Source organism: Orbicella faveolata, unplaced genomic scaffold (assembly GCF_042242905.1).
Source record: "Orbicella faveolata isolate gen_17 unplaced genomic scaffold, um_ofav_v1 contig_48, whole genome shotgun sequence".
Taxonomy (NCBI): domain Eukaryota; kingdom Metazoa; phylum Cnidaria; class Anthozoa; order Scleractinia; family Merulinidae; genus Orbicella; species Orbicella faveolata.
This window is the reverse complement of record NW_028301578.1, coordinates 15746818-15761693: the sequence shown is the minus strand read 5'-3', so window position 1 is coordinate 15761693 and position 14876 is coordinate 15746818. Positions and strand designations below refer to the sequence as shown.

Here is a 14876-nt window from a genome sequence, read left to right as displayed (position 1 = left end):
ACATTCGGCTAAACTGAGTCAAAAGCCGATGTTCAGTGTTCATACAAGAGTCATGAAAACCGTCCCATCGAAATGGCTGAGCAGTAGTTCAGAAAATTCCCCTAACGGTGTCGCAAAAATATTCTCACAACTGAAGTATACTAAAAATCCGTCAATCTTTCAAATTCAAATTACTTTACTACAGCCTCTTGACGAGATTCTACTGCTTGTTATTCACAGTTATGATTCACGAGAAAAGAACTACAACCGGGACGATTTTCAAGTGAAAAACTGACTCAATTGTGTGACGTTTCTTTTATTTACAACACCCAAACAAACTACCACTATTGATCCTATTAATCAATGACATGTGGATTTTAAGAACATGGCTAAACAATAAAAGAAAAAGTTGCATCAATTGTTACGCTTTCTGTAATAACCATTTACATGAATATAAAATAGACCCACTTACAGGATAAACAGAGTCCTACAGACACGAAAAACAAGAGATATTCTTGTAACAGTGCCAAAAGCTTTATCCAGATGTTGAATCGTGTACGAGGTAACGGCGAGCATAAATGATATCACATTTCAAATAGAATTGGCAATTTCAACTTGGCCGAAAACTCCTGAAAACGGCACTGACCCTGTTTCTTGCGAATCGAACGTCTCTGCTGGGATAAAATCAAGCAAATTTCTCGAGTCCTCCTCTTCTTCTTCGTCCGAGTCTCTTGGAAACTGAGCATCATCGTTCGAATACGCACGCGCAGATGACACGATAGACGAAGTTGTTTCTTCTTCTTCTTCGGACTCAGAAATGTTCGATTCCAGGCCTGCCTCTCTGGCCTCGAAATGGCTACTAGCGTTGGCGACCATGGAAGCCAGTGAAGCGTTAAAATTGAGAGGGACTGAGAATGAACGCTTGATGTCCGGGGAGTGTTGGGCTGAGGAAGGCTGGAAACTAGCGGAGACCGTTTGCCTAGGATAAAAATAAATAATGGTAAGAGAATATCAAGTGATTAATAAATACTGAGTATAATAAGTCTTATTATTATATGGCTAGCTCTATGAGCGGAAATTAGATGAATCAAATCCTGCGCTGTCATTGGTTACCCGAGCGGGCAAGATTGAGCTATCTTGCCCGCTCGGGATTACCCGCTGTGTCCCGCAATAAAATTTCCCCAAAAGCCATATAATAAATCCTTTATTGATCAAGCGTGTGGTCAAGATGGCTTGATATTGGCTTCGTCCCCCAAGTTTTTTGCGAGTTTATGGACCTCGGCTCTGTCTCGGTCCATAAACACGAAAAAAAAAAAAAACTTGGCCAATATCCAGCCATCTTCACCTCACGCTTGGTCAATAACCCCTATGAACTGGAGATTTGTTTGAACTTTTTGCTAAACTTTTCATCGCCGGTGTTGTGATACCGCGCTCAAGTAGGCAGGCTATAGGAATGAATCACGTTAATATCTGTGGAAGCGAATGATGACAAAAATATATGAAATGTAAAGGGAACTTGAATGAGAGGTCTTTCGTATCGTAAATCTTACCATCCTACATTCCGCAGCTCCGGAGGAGCAAATCAAAAGCTTTCTTGACAAGTAGAGGGAATGGAACGGGAATCAGTAGGGAGGGAGTCTGTCTTTTGCAAGCCCCAGTCTCTGAGCAGTAAAAACATGCATGTCTACAATTTTACTGACTTGGCTACCTTGAGTTGATAAACTGCTCCAGTGAAACCTGATGAATTCCAGCCACTGCTGCTTTAGCTTTTGTCTGTCGCCGTTCTAGTGATAGAATTTCCTGCCAAAAATGAAATACGAGATACGATTAATACCACTTGTTAGTGCATTAAAAGCATACTCTGGAGTAAGTGGCCTGAGTTCGGGTCCTGGTTCTTGGTCAAAACACGTGACTCTCACGTGCCTCTTTCCTCCCAGGGCCAGGTTGTTCGAAAGCCCCTTAGCGCTAAACCAGGATTAAAAGTTTACCGAAGTGTTAATTTTTCTGGGATAAATTTTTTTTCACTGCTTATTTTTTGTGTAGTTTGAGATTATTCAAACTCAAAACTGAAGGGCAAACAATATAAAAAGAAAGCCGCACCGAAAAGTTGCAAAACTCAAGTAAAATTCTCCTTAAACCTGGGTTAGCTTAATCGGGCTTTGAACAACCCGTCCCGGGTGTGTAAATAGGAACTGGTAAACTGACAAGAAGAAGGGCTAAGCCCGAAAGTTCATCTACGGAAATATAACACACTTGCATCAAATCTTCTCAATTTCGCCATTAAATGTTTGCCGATTTTTTGTTTACTGCGAGTGTGTGTTGTTGACTGCTCGAGTGAGAATCTTACTCTACTTCCGGTTCCACCATACTTACCACTGGCGTCTTTTGCTGTGCCAATTTAACTCCCTTGGGAGGGATAGTCGATGAATTAGACCGTCGTGACCAGGTCCTCGCAGCCATGTTGACAGTCGCACTTGTTGTTTGACTGGTACCTGATTTCGCGCCCTGCTGAAGGGTATCCTCTGATTGGCTGGTATCAACTGACGTCATACTATCACTAAACAGTTCAGAGTGTACTGTAGATGGGGGTGACATACCAAGGTACTCCATGATTAGGCGTTTAAGGCGCTTGTAAGCGTCACCAAGATCTTCTGTTGTCATGAAAGAAATTGTAAAGAGATTCACGTATGAGAAATCTTTCTTCATCAAACTAATTTTGACGTCCTTGCTATTTTTCCTGCAACGTTCATAGCACTTTTTTTACTCTCATAAACTTAGTTTTATTTGAAGCATTCAGTAAAAGGAAGATATAAATCCCAGCTGCGATATAAGCGTTAAAAGTCTGATAGACAGAACTACTTGTAAGATGTTTTAACGACTTTTAATCTCAATCCCTGTACCCACTCGAACGCTTATTTGGGTAAAGCATTCAACTGAATTTTAAACAGAACATTTTAAGGGCAAATAAAAGAGAATTTCACGACAAATTAGTCCTGTGTTATGTAACAGGAATGATGGCCTATAATCTGGGAAGAGATAAGGGCCGAAAATGATACAACTGAAACAAGGACGGGGGGGGGGGGGGGGGACATCTACTCCTCTCTTTTTCTGCTGGTATCAGGTGCTGTATCTACGACGTAGCTGTATTGAATGTTTATTTACTGAGCGTTGTGTGAGTTCTGATATCTTACCGCTGTTAATAGCCATATCAAAGAACCCTGGGTTTTGTCTGTTATGTTTCAGACACAACTCAGCTCGATCTAATGACTGAAGTAACAGAGGCTCTGCATAATCACCACGCTCCCTAAGACGAGCTTCATGTATCTAACAAAGCAAAAAATAAATAAATAAATAAATAAATAAATAAATAAATAAAAAGAAGTAAAATATTGAATACTAATAACCTTAGACCACTGTAAAGTCTCAAATCAGTGGATTCTATTTCTGCGGTTACTCTTTTGATATCGATATTCACCTCCATCTACACCCAGGTTGGCTTGTGTGATCAGTATCTGGACTGATTCAATATGGTTAACAATACATACCTGTATGTTATCTTACCTCTCTTGACACAGGTACCACCAAAACATATCTGGGTTCAAAATAAGTGTTCTTGAAACTCAACACTCCCTGAAAAAAACCGAAAAGAAATCTTAACGGTTGCCATTTCAAGTAATATCACTATACATACGAGAGTAAAGTTAAAAGTACACATTATTCACCAACCTCTAAGTCCATATGGAACACCGCGGCAAGCCCCTCACGGGCCACATTTTCCACGGCTTCTCTTGTGACACCATACCAGTTCCCCGCCAGCTGGCACGTCTGCAAGAATTTACCCTGTGAAATAGAAACATATAAGTTTAGGTTTGTAACATCGGGCTCCAGGACGCGACTTCACCTAAAATACAGCCATTGCCTTAAAATGGGATGAATTATTTAACACAGTAAATGTCTTGAGCCCAGGTAATTCAGTAATTCGTCTAGTGTGGTCGTTCCAGTGAGGGTAATTCTGAAAAGAACTGTTGTTGGTGACTGACGTTTCGACAAGCTTAGCGACGCCAAATTTTCTCATGGATGTTCACGTATACACATATATGTAAATTATTCTAAAAGGATTTTGCGAGTAGGTGCGGGGCTTAAACGTATTTTGGAAAGTTTGCGTTCTACAGTTAGTTGAAACCAAATGTTAAAGAGTTTTACCATCACAACTCCTTGTTCAAATTCCTCCTGAGTCACAAAACAGTAATCTTCAAGGTTTTCTTCCTCCTTGCGGGGCGTTCTTGTAGTGTGAGAAATACTGAGAAAAATTAGGACAAAACGTTAATCATTCTTTCTGTTCAGAAACTACCTCAAGGCGGCAAAATACTGTAGGAGATACAAAAACCCTCACCTTGTCGCGCAACATTGTTTTGTTGCAAGTTTTGGGTCGATGTTTCCCGTTTTTCACCTTGCGTGATCAACAAAACCATTTGGTGCGGTTGAAGAAAGTTGTTGCGGAAATTAGAGCGCGGGTCTACTTTGAGCAAAACATTTTGGCTTTGTTGCACGTTTTTCATCAAACTCACAACTTGTCAAGCAACAAATTTACTCATGTTATCTCGTATTTCTCCGCCTTTAGAAATGCGAGATACAGCAAGTCAAAGGATTGTACTTACTGGACAGAAGTCCTATTATCCTAACCTTTTCAAAACTTACCCAAATCCGAAAAAGTCTGGAAACTCCTGGCACAGTCTCCGCGCCAGATATCGCTTGCCTGATCCAGGCGGTCCACACAAGATTAACATGGGATATGGTGTGTCCACACTTGGAAGGGTGCTGAAAGAACGTGTGAACGAGGTCTAAAGTAACTCTTAATAATAATCATCTTGAGTCGTTTTCCTGCTTTAAATATTTTGGGTTAATAAGTTTGATTTATAGTTCTCAAGCCACTCCAGTTCAGCACGCAAGGAAGTTGACTTTTGGGGGGAAATTACGCGCAGAACGAAAAGTAAAAAGATAATAAACTCCCTCCACTTTCCCCGCTGTTATCATCATAACTAGCCAGCAGGTTTCATTTAGCTTTCAACTTTTGACGCAAGACAAATTCTCCGTAGTCCTTACCTATCGTGAATTCTCGTCGGCTGGAGAAGCGACTTTGTCACGTGAAACATGTGATCACGTGCTGCGATGACCTCTGCAGGGGGATTAAACATGTTGACAGCCGAAACCTGTCAAGTTCAATTAAAGATTTGAATTATCGCACTAAGGGAATAACACCTTGTAACATACAGTTTTACTCGTTTCTTTTAGAGTTCGTGAAACTTCTTGGTTGCTAAGCTTAAACATACAAAATGTGCCGGGGCTTAAATGTACAGCAAGAAGGCCGAAGCAAATTTGCCATCCACAAGATCTCCCATGCGATCCCATGACAGTAACTGCAAGTATCCAAATTTTGGCTGAACGCAAATCATGTCAAATGTTCCTGGTTAACTGAGTAATGAAGACAATGGACTTCTTCTCGAGTGTGTCTTTTACCTTTTCCTCAACCGATACTTTAGAGCGATCTAGTTCCGTCAGGCTTTGTATTCTGAACAACAAGGAAAGTCTGTAATCTGGCATGCCCTGGAAAAAATAAGGAATAAAACATAATATGAGAATGAAAGTGAAGAATGATCATCGCAGTAAATTTTCCAATTTAAGCAATTGGAAAGAAGAAGCCTGAAAAAATCAGTGCTTCAACGGGATTCGAATCCCTGACCTCCGCGAATACCGGAGTGCAATTATGAATTATTTCATATATACTTCACATCATTTCACTCCTCACGGGAAGATATGAACTCAATTAATTGACCTCGCTCCCAATGTCTGGCTTCATAGCTCAGTTGGTAGAGCATCGCACCGGTATTCGCGGAGGTCACGAGTTCGAATCCCGTTGAAGCCCTGATTTTTTCCAATTGCTTAAATTGGAAAATTTACTGCGATGATCATTCTTCACTTTCATCTACAACCGCAGTGCAAATATGAATTACTTCATACATACTTCATAATATGAGACTGCTTTACATGTGGCTCGTTACTAAACTGGAGGCTACAGTAAGTCACTACCCATACACACGATAAAACAAAAGAGAGGTAGAAAAAGAAAAAAAAAATTGTTATAAAGCCTTGAAGAGGGTTTCTTCATACATGCAAACTATAAAACAAAATATTTAGTAGTCTTTATTGAAGGAGCTACACTGTAATTTTAAAAATACCTGGATTGGATTTCCAAGCAAGTTAAGGTTCCGTAACAAACCCAGTTCTCGGATGTATCTTACTTCCGCAATATCAATTATCTGAGGAAAAAAACAACAACAACGTAAAGGGAGCTTTTTCAACTGTCTGGTTTATGCGTCTGTGCTACTTGGAGAAGCTTGGAGATTCATCAAAATGGTTGGAAAATTACAATAGTTAAATAATCCTTAGCTTGGGAGCCAAATCGAACATAATTTTGGTGGGTTTTGAGCTGAAATAGGTTTATTTTAGCATTAATAATATGAATTGTAGGTCATTTTGAGCTTAAGGTCAGCGCAGGGATTTAAAATGTGCTGTTAAAGGAGCTATATCACGGTCTGTACATTTAAAAAATTTGGCCTAAAGTTTTCAAGTTTGTTGTTTGTAATCTGTGTTAATGTTCTCTAGCCTCGTTCCTCTATCATTGGTTTATTATTATCTCTTTGGCATTTTTCTATCTGTTCTACTTTTCATCTATCTTTTCTATTTTCAGTTCAATTTAAAGGTAATATTTTATAATTGGCCAAAATACCCTGACTAAGCTCCACGAAGGTGGCTGAACACAGTTTTTGATACCTGTGTTTCATTCACCTTTTTCTCTAAAACCCTTGATCCCTTGGTTGTCAAAAATGGCAACAAGCAAGTTAACAACACAAACTTTGTTTTTTTGATAGTTAAGCTGACGTATGTGCCGTTGCCATGGTAACATGAATAAATATAAACAGGCCTTTAAAATCGGTTTTGTTTATGTGTAGAAAATCTTGTCGTTAGATTTTCTTATTAATTTGCATGCAACAAGCTTGTAACGATTCTCACAAGTTAACACCATTTTGCTAATAATTTAACAGAGAGATCTTTAATTATCCCTTGTTGAAGGTTCACTGGAATATCTAGAATTTCCTTTGTCAAAGTTCAATTTTTTCATTACTCCAGTTACTTATTTCCTAAAGTATTTTCGTGCCAAATTTCGTGAAATTCTAAAGGGTGGTTCTCGAGAAACAGGCATATTTCCAAGAGTGCAATTTTTCATTCAATCCAAATTTTTTGGCCTACTGCGCATGCGCTACATTTAACTGGGTTCTTTCGGTAACAAAGACAAAGCTGAGAATTGCTGGGTTCTTTGTATTGTTACCTTTTCTAACATATCTTTTTAATAAAAGATAGTGCGGGTGTTGAGTAAATAAAATGATCGCTCCATTGACGGCATGTTTGTTTTTTGTAATCCTTGTGCCCGTGCTGAATTGCATCAGCAAAAGCGTGTGCAAAAACTGTGTTCTGCCACCTTAAGTTGAGGTGTGGTAGATGATACTGTATATACCACTTGAAAATATAAACAAACAGTTTAACACAACAGCAAACATGTAAATAATTTATTGTACATGTATAATTTCATGTATTGTACAGAGTAAGCATTACATACCTGGTTTTCTTCTAGATCAATCTCTTGTATTAAGTTATGGTTCTGAAGACCTTTCATGCTCCGAATACTGTTTCTGGACAAATTGAGTAACTGAGACAAGAGGTAGAGGACATTAAAGATGCATGCTTAATATACTTACATGTCAATAATCAATAATCAATTCAAATTATAGAGTTTTTTAACTTTATTTTCACATTAAAAAAGCACATTTCAAAATTGAGCACTTATTTAATAAATGTTTATTTACCTCTAGATATTTCAGCGTTTCCAAATTTTCAATTTTCTTTATGTCGTTGTTACTCTAGAGCCATATGATTAAAAATAATAAATAACAATAATAACTAACTGGACTGAAAATTAGACACACTGTATGTCTTGAGCCATGCAAGAGCAAGAAAAAAAGAGATAGACATAATTTAACAAACCAGGTTCAGTGATTTTAGAGGCAAGTTTTCCAGATTAGCTATCCTGGAGATCTTATTGTTCATCAAGCTCAAGTGAGATAGCCGGTGACAGCTAGTTAAACCCTGAATTTCTGAAATGTTATTATCTGTAAATTGGAAAAATTAAGGATAATAATCAACAAACACTAATATTGTAACGACAACAGTTTAAGGCAAAGCCTTTTTTCAAGGCAGAGGTGGCTAACTACCATACTGACACTTCATAAAGGACCTCGGTTTGTACTTTTTAGATGTACTCCCCCTTGATGGATGGATGTCTGACATCAAAACGCCCAGCATTTTTGACATTTGTCCCAACATTCAAGCAAGATTTCTTATTCTAGCTGTAGACAATTCAAGTAAATATGTTATTTAAAGTAAAATAAAACAGTTGTGAAGGGGGTGAGGGGATTAAACCTCAATGGCTCAATGGACTAACATCACATCCACAAGAACTACACATTAACAAATAGTCCAATGGTTGTGAATGTTACAAAAACCAGAGCCATTAGTTTTCTCGCACTAATAAGCCATCTAGCCCCCCACCACGTCCCCCCCCCCCCCCCCACCCTCCTTGTTCCCAAAGCTTTTTCAAGGATACAGTCCAGTGTGAGGCTTGTCAAGCACTGATGAGCTGAAAGATCCGGAAGGATTTCTATTTTGTTATAGGACATAATCACTTCCTGTGTAAAAAAGTTAATCATACTGGTAGATCATAAGGTTATTATAACATCACTACTGACAAGAGAAAAAAATGTTGCTGTTTATAGTGGTGAAAATGCTTAGCTACACCTACACCTATCTAGTTCTCAGCCATGCCACTTTGGTCACTGTACAGAATTAAATATTGTTTCTTCTAGTTAATTTCTTTCTGTATTTATTTTTCCTATATCATTGAAAACCATCTTATGTTAAGTTGTTTTTCTGTAAATAGTGTGCAATAATAAAAAAACTGAAACTGAAAACTCAAACTTTAAACTGACAGAAACAAATATATCAACTAAACATAATAGGCTTAAAAATCCCAACTGGAAGGAGGCAGACCAGTTGGCCTGATATTACAAGCATGACCAAGGAGTTGAACTAGGGTCTACCAAGAAACAACTCCAGTTAAGTGGTCAGAGTGGAACTTGAACCCCCAACCTCTGGATCTCAAGTCCACCACCCAGTAAACACTTGGCCACACGGTCTTCTGTGAACAATAATCCTAGACTTGCTTGGATGATGCATTGAGATACAATTACAGAAATTAGGAAATAACTGCCCAGGGACTTTATAAATAGTTAAAATTGGTTAACATTCTTGCATTTCTCCTACCCTTAGACCAAGAGGAGGCTTGAAGTCTAAAACAGTGGTGAGTTCATTGTGTGAGACATCAAGTGTCACCAGATAAGGCATACAGCCCAATGGACTTAAATCTGTTAGCGCAATGAGATCCGTTAATTTACCTCAAACTATTTATAAATAAGTAAATGAAATAAAACAAAAGAACCAAAACAAAAAATACAAGTAGAACAAAACTTTCATGTTCTTGAAGGAAGTTTTCACACACCTGTGAGTGAATTATGTGAAATAATTACAGTTTGCAAGTGGATGTACTCCTGTAAGCATGTGATATCTGTCAGTTCACAACCCTGTGAAAAGAGAAAAACAATCAATAAATAATTTACATGCAGACTGAAGGTGGGGCTCCACTGTAAAGATTACAGGTACATCAACATAATAATTTAACCCTCGCACTTCACAATGTTGCATGCATGCATATTAATTAGTTACCACCACGACTAACAAAACAGATATTAAACCAATCCAACCTGATTTAGGATTTCCAGATTTGATGTATCACCCCACACTCCCAAGCTCTATTTTAAATTCTGCAAATGCCTGCAAGTTGTAATTGCTAATAATACTGCTGGCAACAACAAAACCTTAATACCGCTAAGAAGAGATTGAGATAAACTTGAAGGGTTCCATCAGCAGACCGTCCTAACTGTGATAAACCATCAGCTATCATGTCTTCAATCTCTTCTGCCTCCTGAAAAAAAAAAATAGATACAAACAGGTGTGTAATCAATTTTTTGAAATCATCTATTTAACTTTATCACTGTTGCTGTCTACATGTACATGTATTTTACAAGTTTGGTACGTTTATCTCATATAACGAAAATGTATTTTTCTCGCGAGCATCAACAGTAATGACTTGTTTTTGATGAGGCATTGAGGAAAGTCTTATACATGCATGTATAAACTTAAGCAACATGCAGGTTTAAAATGTAGCTACAAGCACAAAAAAAAGCACCGTACATCAGTCGTCAAGTCAACTCAAGCACCGTGCAAGTAGTCCTTACCTGATCATCCACTTCTTCTCCCTCTAAACTCTGATTTTCACGAGGATTGGCTTCTCCGTTAGTCTCTGATTCATCAATATTAAAACTTTCTTTTAGCAGCGCTTCATTGTCCGTAGTATCTGTCATTTCAATCTTCGAGAGTTCAGTATCTGTCATTTCAATCTTCGAGAGTTCAGTTGAATTGTCCATACTGTTTTCTTCATTTCTGACAGACCCAGTGACGCTACCACCTTTTGCACTCATTTGTGTTTTCTTAACGGTCAAATGCAACAGGACAAGCTTGATTCAACGAAGTATTTCAAGAGTACATATCCAGGTTAAAAATTCCATGTTTGTCCGCCATTTTGTATGTGTCTCGTTTCTAAGTAACAGTACTAGAACCTAGTCTTCCAACCAAACATAGATAACTCGTGCCAGTCTCGCGCGAACAGTAAACATCCAGAAATTCTCGCGCGCTCATTGACTAATTTTCATTGTCAATAAGCGGACAGACGCATGAATTTGCAATTTGTGCGATGCGTCAACGAGTGAGAACGGACAATTTGGCAATTTGTTATTGTAAAAAACAAATTGACGTCTGTCATGCTATTGACAATGACTTTCGTAACAGCATTGTCAAAGTAGTCTGCGGACCCACTCGGTTACCGCCGCGTGGATCCACAGCTACTTTGAGAATGTTGTGAAAAAATTCATGATCAATAACAGGACAGACGCATGAAAAACTGACGTAAATTTGTTAAACTGCCAGTGAGCAGAGTAGTTTCAACAAATTTGTTTCCTGACATTGTTTTCAATGAGATTGACTGACCTTCAGTTTTGTTAAAGGAAAGCTTTGTAAATGATTCCGCTGCTCCAATATGATGATCTGTAGAAACTGTCGCCATTTTTGCTTGATTATAGATACGGGGCACGAGTACTTTATCCTGGTACACTTTGTTCTACGTACATGAGCTGATAACCACTGAATTATATGAATCCAGGACTGGTCAAGCACTGACGTCACACGAGTTTCGGGGACCGGTTGTAGAGCGATGATTAATTTCTAAATTGCTGTAAATATTCAAGACAGCATCAGCGGATAACTTTATGAAATACTCTGTTTACCTCGTAAACATCGTCTTCTCCCGTAAAAATTGTCTGGGCGCTTATCTTCACTGACAGTTGCGAGAAAAATAGGCAAAAATGTATTCACACAAATGAAACAGATCTCTATAGACATTTCAAGACACACGGTAAATCAGATATTTATGACTTGAGATCATTTATTTAGATTCGAGTGCTTTCTCTTATTTAACAATTGCAACGAAAAGCACTTCGCTCCAGTCAAGGTTAGAAATTAACACTGCGTGAGTGTCAAATGAACAGCGTTATTATTATTACCACATGCTAGATCTTCAAAACACTGAGACAATTTCGAAACGTTCCGAACAGACTGAGCGCTTCTTCTACATGAACATTAACTTGCCGTGGGCATCTGCACAAGTGATGCCATCATTGTCCTCCTCATAGTATTCGTCCCAGTCCTCGCTGTACCAGAGACCGCAACTCTTGGCCCGAAGTCAACAGCAATAGAGTGAGTAAATCAGGAAAAACAAGCTCGGAGGAATTGGCGTGATATCCGGGAATTCTCTAGGAGAGTTGCTTGTTTTCTGGGAGCAGGATATGGTGTGATGAATTAGTGATTACTGTCATCACATCCAAGTTGCTGATGTAGGGATATTCAGTTATCTTTACTTTACAGAAATAACGGTGAAAGTGATCTGACTTGTGCATGAACTGGCGAAAAGAATGAGGGATAGAGCAGAGCGTTTTCTGTTGGGAAAATGGGTAATGGTAAAAAGTTTTCACGGGAAATGTTTGAGGCATAAGCTCTCCAAGAATTCCCACGGTGACATGTACAGTTGTATATAGGTTGGAGAACTATTCTTGTGGGACGAAAGGTATTTTTATTGATTTGATAACATAGTAATATCAGGCAGAAAATTCTCTTGTTAGTTGACCAAGATTCAAAGTATTAACAGCTCCTTTTGTTTCTTCAATGGCGCTTATATAACCAGCCAAATCGTCTTCTAAACAGTCCTGGTTTCTCCTTTTTTGGTAAAATCTGAAGAAAACAAAGAAAGAACACAAATCAAGCTTTATTGGTTAGAAAGCTACAGAATGGTAATACCGACCAAGACTACTTCACACGTACTGTTCAATCCCCTGCCTGTCCCATGCGTTTTCTGTTATATATAGAGACGTGTAAAACAGTTGCTTAAGGTGATTCCTTAGTATTGCACTGCGCATCCCTACTGCGCACGATTTTCGCGTCATTAGCGCGCACACTTAAGCGCGTGCGCGTACAAAACGTAAGAGATTTCCCTCAAACTAACTCGATAGCGAAATAAACGCTTCTTTTCTCTCAAAGCCAAGCTAAAAACTCACCTTCTCCGTCATGCATTTTTATCATAGTTGTTTTTTTATTGTAAGTTTACTTTTAATTGTAATTTAAACTTTTTAAAATCATTGTAAGTTTACCTTTAATAGTAATTTTAGCTTTTTAGCCTTTTTATTCCGTTTTTAATCTTGTCATGCGGATTTGAAAATTTTATGGAATTGGCGCATTATAAATGTTATTATTATTATTATTTATTATTATTATTATTATTAAACGAGCACGGTGACCCCCACTTTTTATTTTATAATTTCAATGAGAACAATATCCTCAATAACTGAGAAAAAAATTAAGAGAAATCTATGGCTACTTTTTTGGCAAATGAAATCTGAAATTCTACAGAGGGAGATCCATAACGGGCCCAACAGCGCATGTCCAAATTATGTTTCCTTTAAAAGATAAAAAAATGCAGGGTATTTGAAGACATTTTTTCTGGGACGTAGATGAATAAACAATCAAAGAAAGTCAAACTCTGTGTGATATAACACGCTCCATTGAAAAATAATCGAGCTTATTTTTGCGCATGAGATTACCAAAAGTCAGCTAAATAACAGTATTTGTCAGCATCGTGGCGTGAAAACAAGCGCGGTGACCCGCTCTTTTTACTACGTTTTTAATATCTCCTTGACCTGTTACAACAGCATACCAAGTTTCATTGGAAATCTATTGCGAGTTCTCTTACTAGGGAATCACCTTAAAAGCCAGCGAAGACGTCCAAGATTTTAATTTCGCGGTCAGGTACTGTCACGCAACAACCGTCCCCCACTAAGCAGCGTGGAGCATTGGTTAATTACTCAAACTGAGGTTGCGTACGAAAGTATTAACGAGAAACAGCTGCTTTGTATAAATCCTAGGTCTTCTGGTATCCTTTCCACAAAAAGTGTGCCCAATACGATCAAAGATAACTTTGAGCCAGAAATTCTCGTAGACGATGTTCGCAAAGGAAGGTTCTGTATCCTACAACGTAATAAAGTTGTAGAGAGGCGAGCTAATGGATTGAACCTGGGTACCAAACAAGGGTGTAACATTTTTCTGAACATTCTATATCTATTAACTGTAAAAACGGCGTGAAATATTTTTTTCTCGTTTACTTCAAACTCAAAGCAAATTTGTGCTTGAACTTACTTGGGCATCTGTGGCAGCCTGGAAATCTGCGATTTGCTTCTTGACATAATCAATTTCACTAGAGAATTGAAAAAGAACGGTGAACGTTTTGGTTTGAATAATTAGAATAGCAAAAAGTCTATTTCTGCCTGGTATCGTTAATATAACGTATGCGAATTGTATAATAAGAAATAAAAAATCTACAGCTGTAGACACGGTGACATGAATTTAGCTTAACGAAAACAAGGAATAGTTACATGAATAGAAAGAAACTCTTAATTTTTTTGCTATGTTGCTACAATGACATCAAATGGCAGACTGCACTAACCGCGCGTTGCATGCTAGGCATTGCATATCTCTGAGCTAATAATATGACAACACGTGACATCAACCGTCATAACCCGACGACGGTTGCCATACTGTGCGTACCGTCGACAATTTTGGTTTCCGGAAATGCTACTTAACATTCAGATTTAATAAATTTGATGTTATCAGCTTAAACAAAGCAGAAACCACATTTCCTAGACTAGATTTTTGACGGCAGTATTAAGTGAAATACTACGTTTATGGATTAATTGTTTGGAATTAATTGAGTTACTTACGTTTGCCTCTCTTTCATTACCATTTTATACTGCAAGAATAAGACAACGTAAATGAGAAGATATAGCATGTATTGACATAATATTTTAAATGACATTAATATTCTTGCCGTTTTCTTGGGTTCAGTAATGTCATTTCATGCGGTCTCAAATTCTCGTTCAATTAATTCGCTTCTTTTGTTTGTGTAATCTATCATTTTCATTATCAGTAGCTTACTATGTTTTATTTTGGCTTAGGACATTTCTTGGTTATTCATTGCCGTCAGTTTTAAAATTTGATTAGTCGCTTGT

General features: G+C 38.0%; 1 protein-coding gene and 1 long non-coding RNA gene across 2 annotated transcripts; both read right to left on the bottom strand.

Moving 5' to 3' along the window:
• Window positions 1-279: 279 nt before the first annotated feature.
• LOC110065608 (leucine-rich repeat and guanylate kinase domain-containing protein-like) lies at window positions 280-10802 on the bottom strand. The gene is made up of 19 exons (XM_089281682.1): window positions 10446-10802; window positions 10034-10132; window positions 9650-9731; window positions 9415-9515; window positions 8699-8780; window positions 8080-8204; window positions 7902-7955; window positions 7655-7744; window positions 6216-6296; window positions 5497-5583; window positions 5083-5189; window positions 4678-4797; window positions 4183-4279; window positions 3706-3819; window positions 3541-3609; window positions 3171-3303; window positions 2353-2630; window positions 1688-1779; window positions 280-958 (listed from the first exon to the last, which is right to left on the bottom strand). Exons 1-19 carry the CDS (start codon window positions 10686-10688, stop codon window positions 571-573), a joined length of 2442 nt encoding a protein of 813 aa, XP_089137808.1. The 5' UTR covers window positions 10689-10802; the 3' UTR covers window positions 280-570.
• Window positions 10803-12368: 1566 nt separating this feature from the next.
• Window positions 12369-14763, bottom strand: LOC149096702 (uncharacterized). The gene is made up of 3 exons (XR_016204675.1): window positions 14589-14763; window positions 14008-14065; window positions 12369-12549 (listed from the first exon to the last, which is right to left on the bottom strand). It is a non-coding gene; the product is annotated as an uncharacterized LOC149096702 (long non-coding RNA).
• Window positions 14764-14876: the final 113 nt, after the last annotated feature.

Coding starts and splice junctions, on each gene's coding strand:
- LOC110065608 (XM_089281682.1), bottom strand. CDS start 10,688: ATGAGTGCAAAAGGTGGTAGCGTCACTGGGTCTGTCAGAAATGAAGAA. Junction 9,516..9,649: donor TTCACATAATTCACTCACAG/GTGTGTGAAAAC, acceptor TTGCGCTAACAG/ATTTAAGTCCATTGGGCTGT. Junction 4,798..5,082: donor CCGACGAGAATTCACGATAG/GTAAGGACTACG, acceptor ACGTTCTTTCAG/CACCCTTCCAAGTGTGGACA.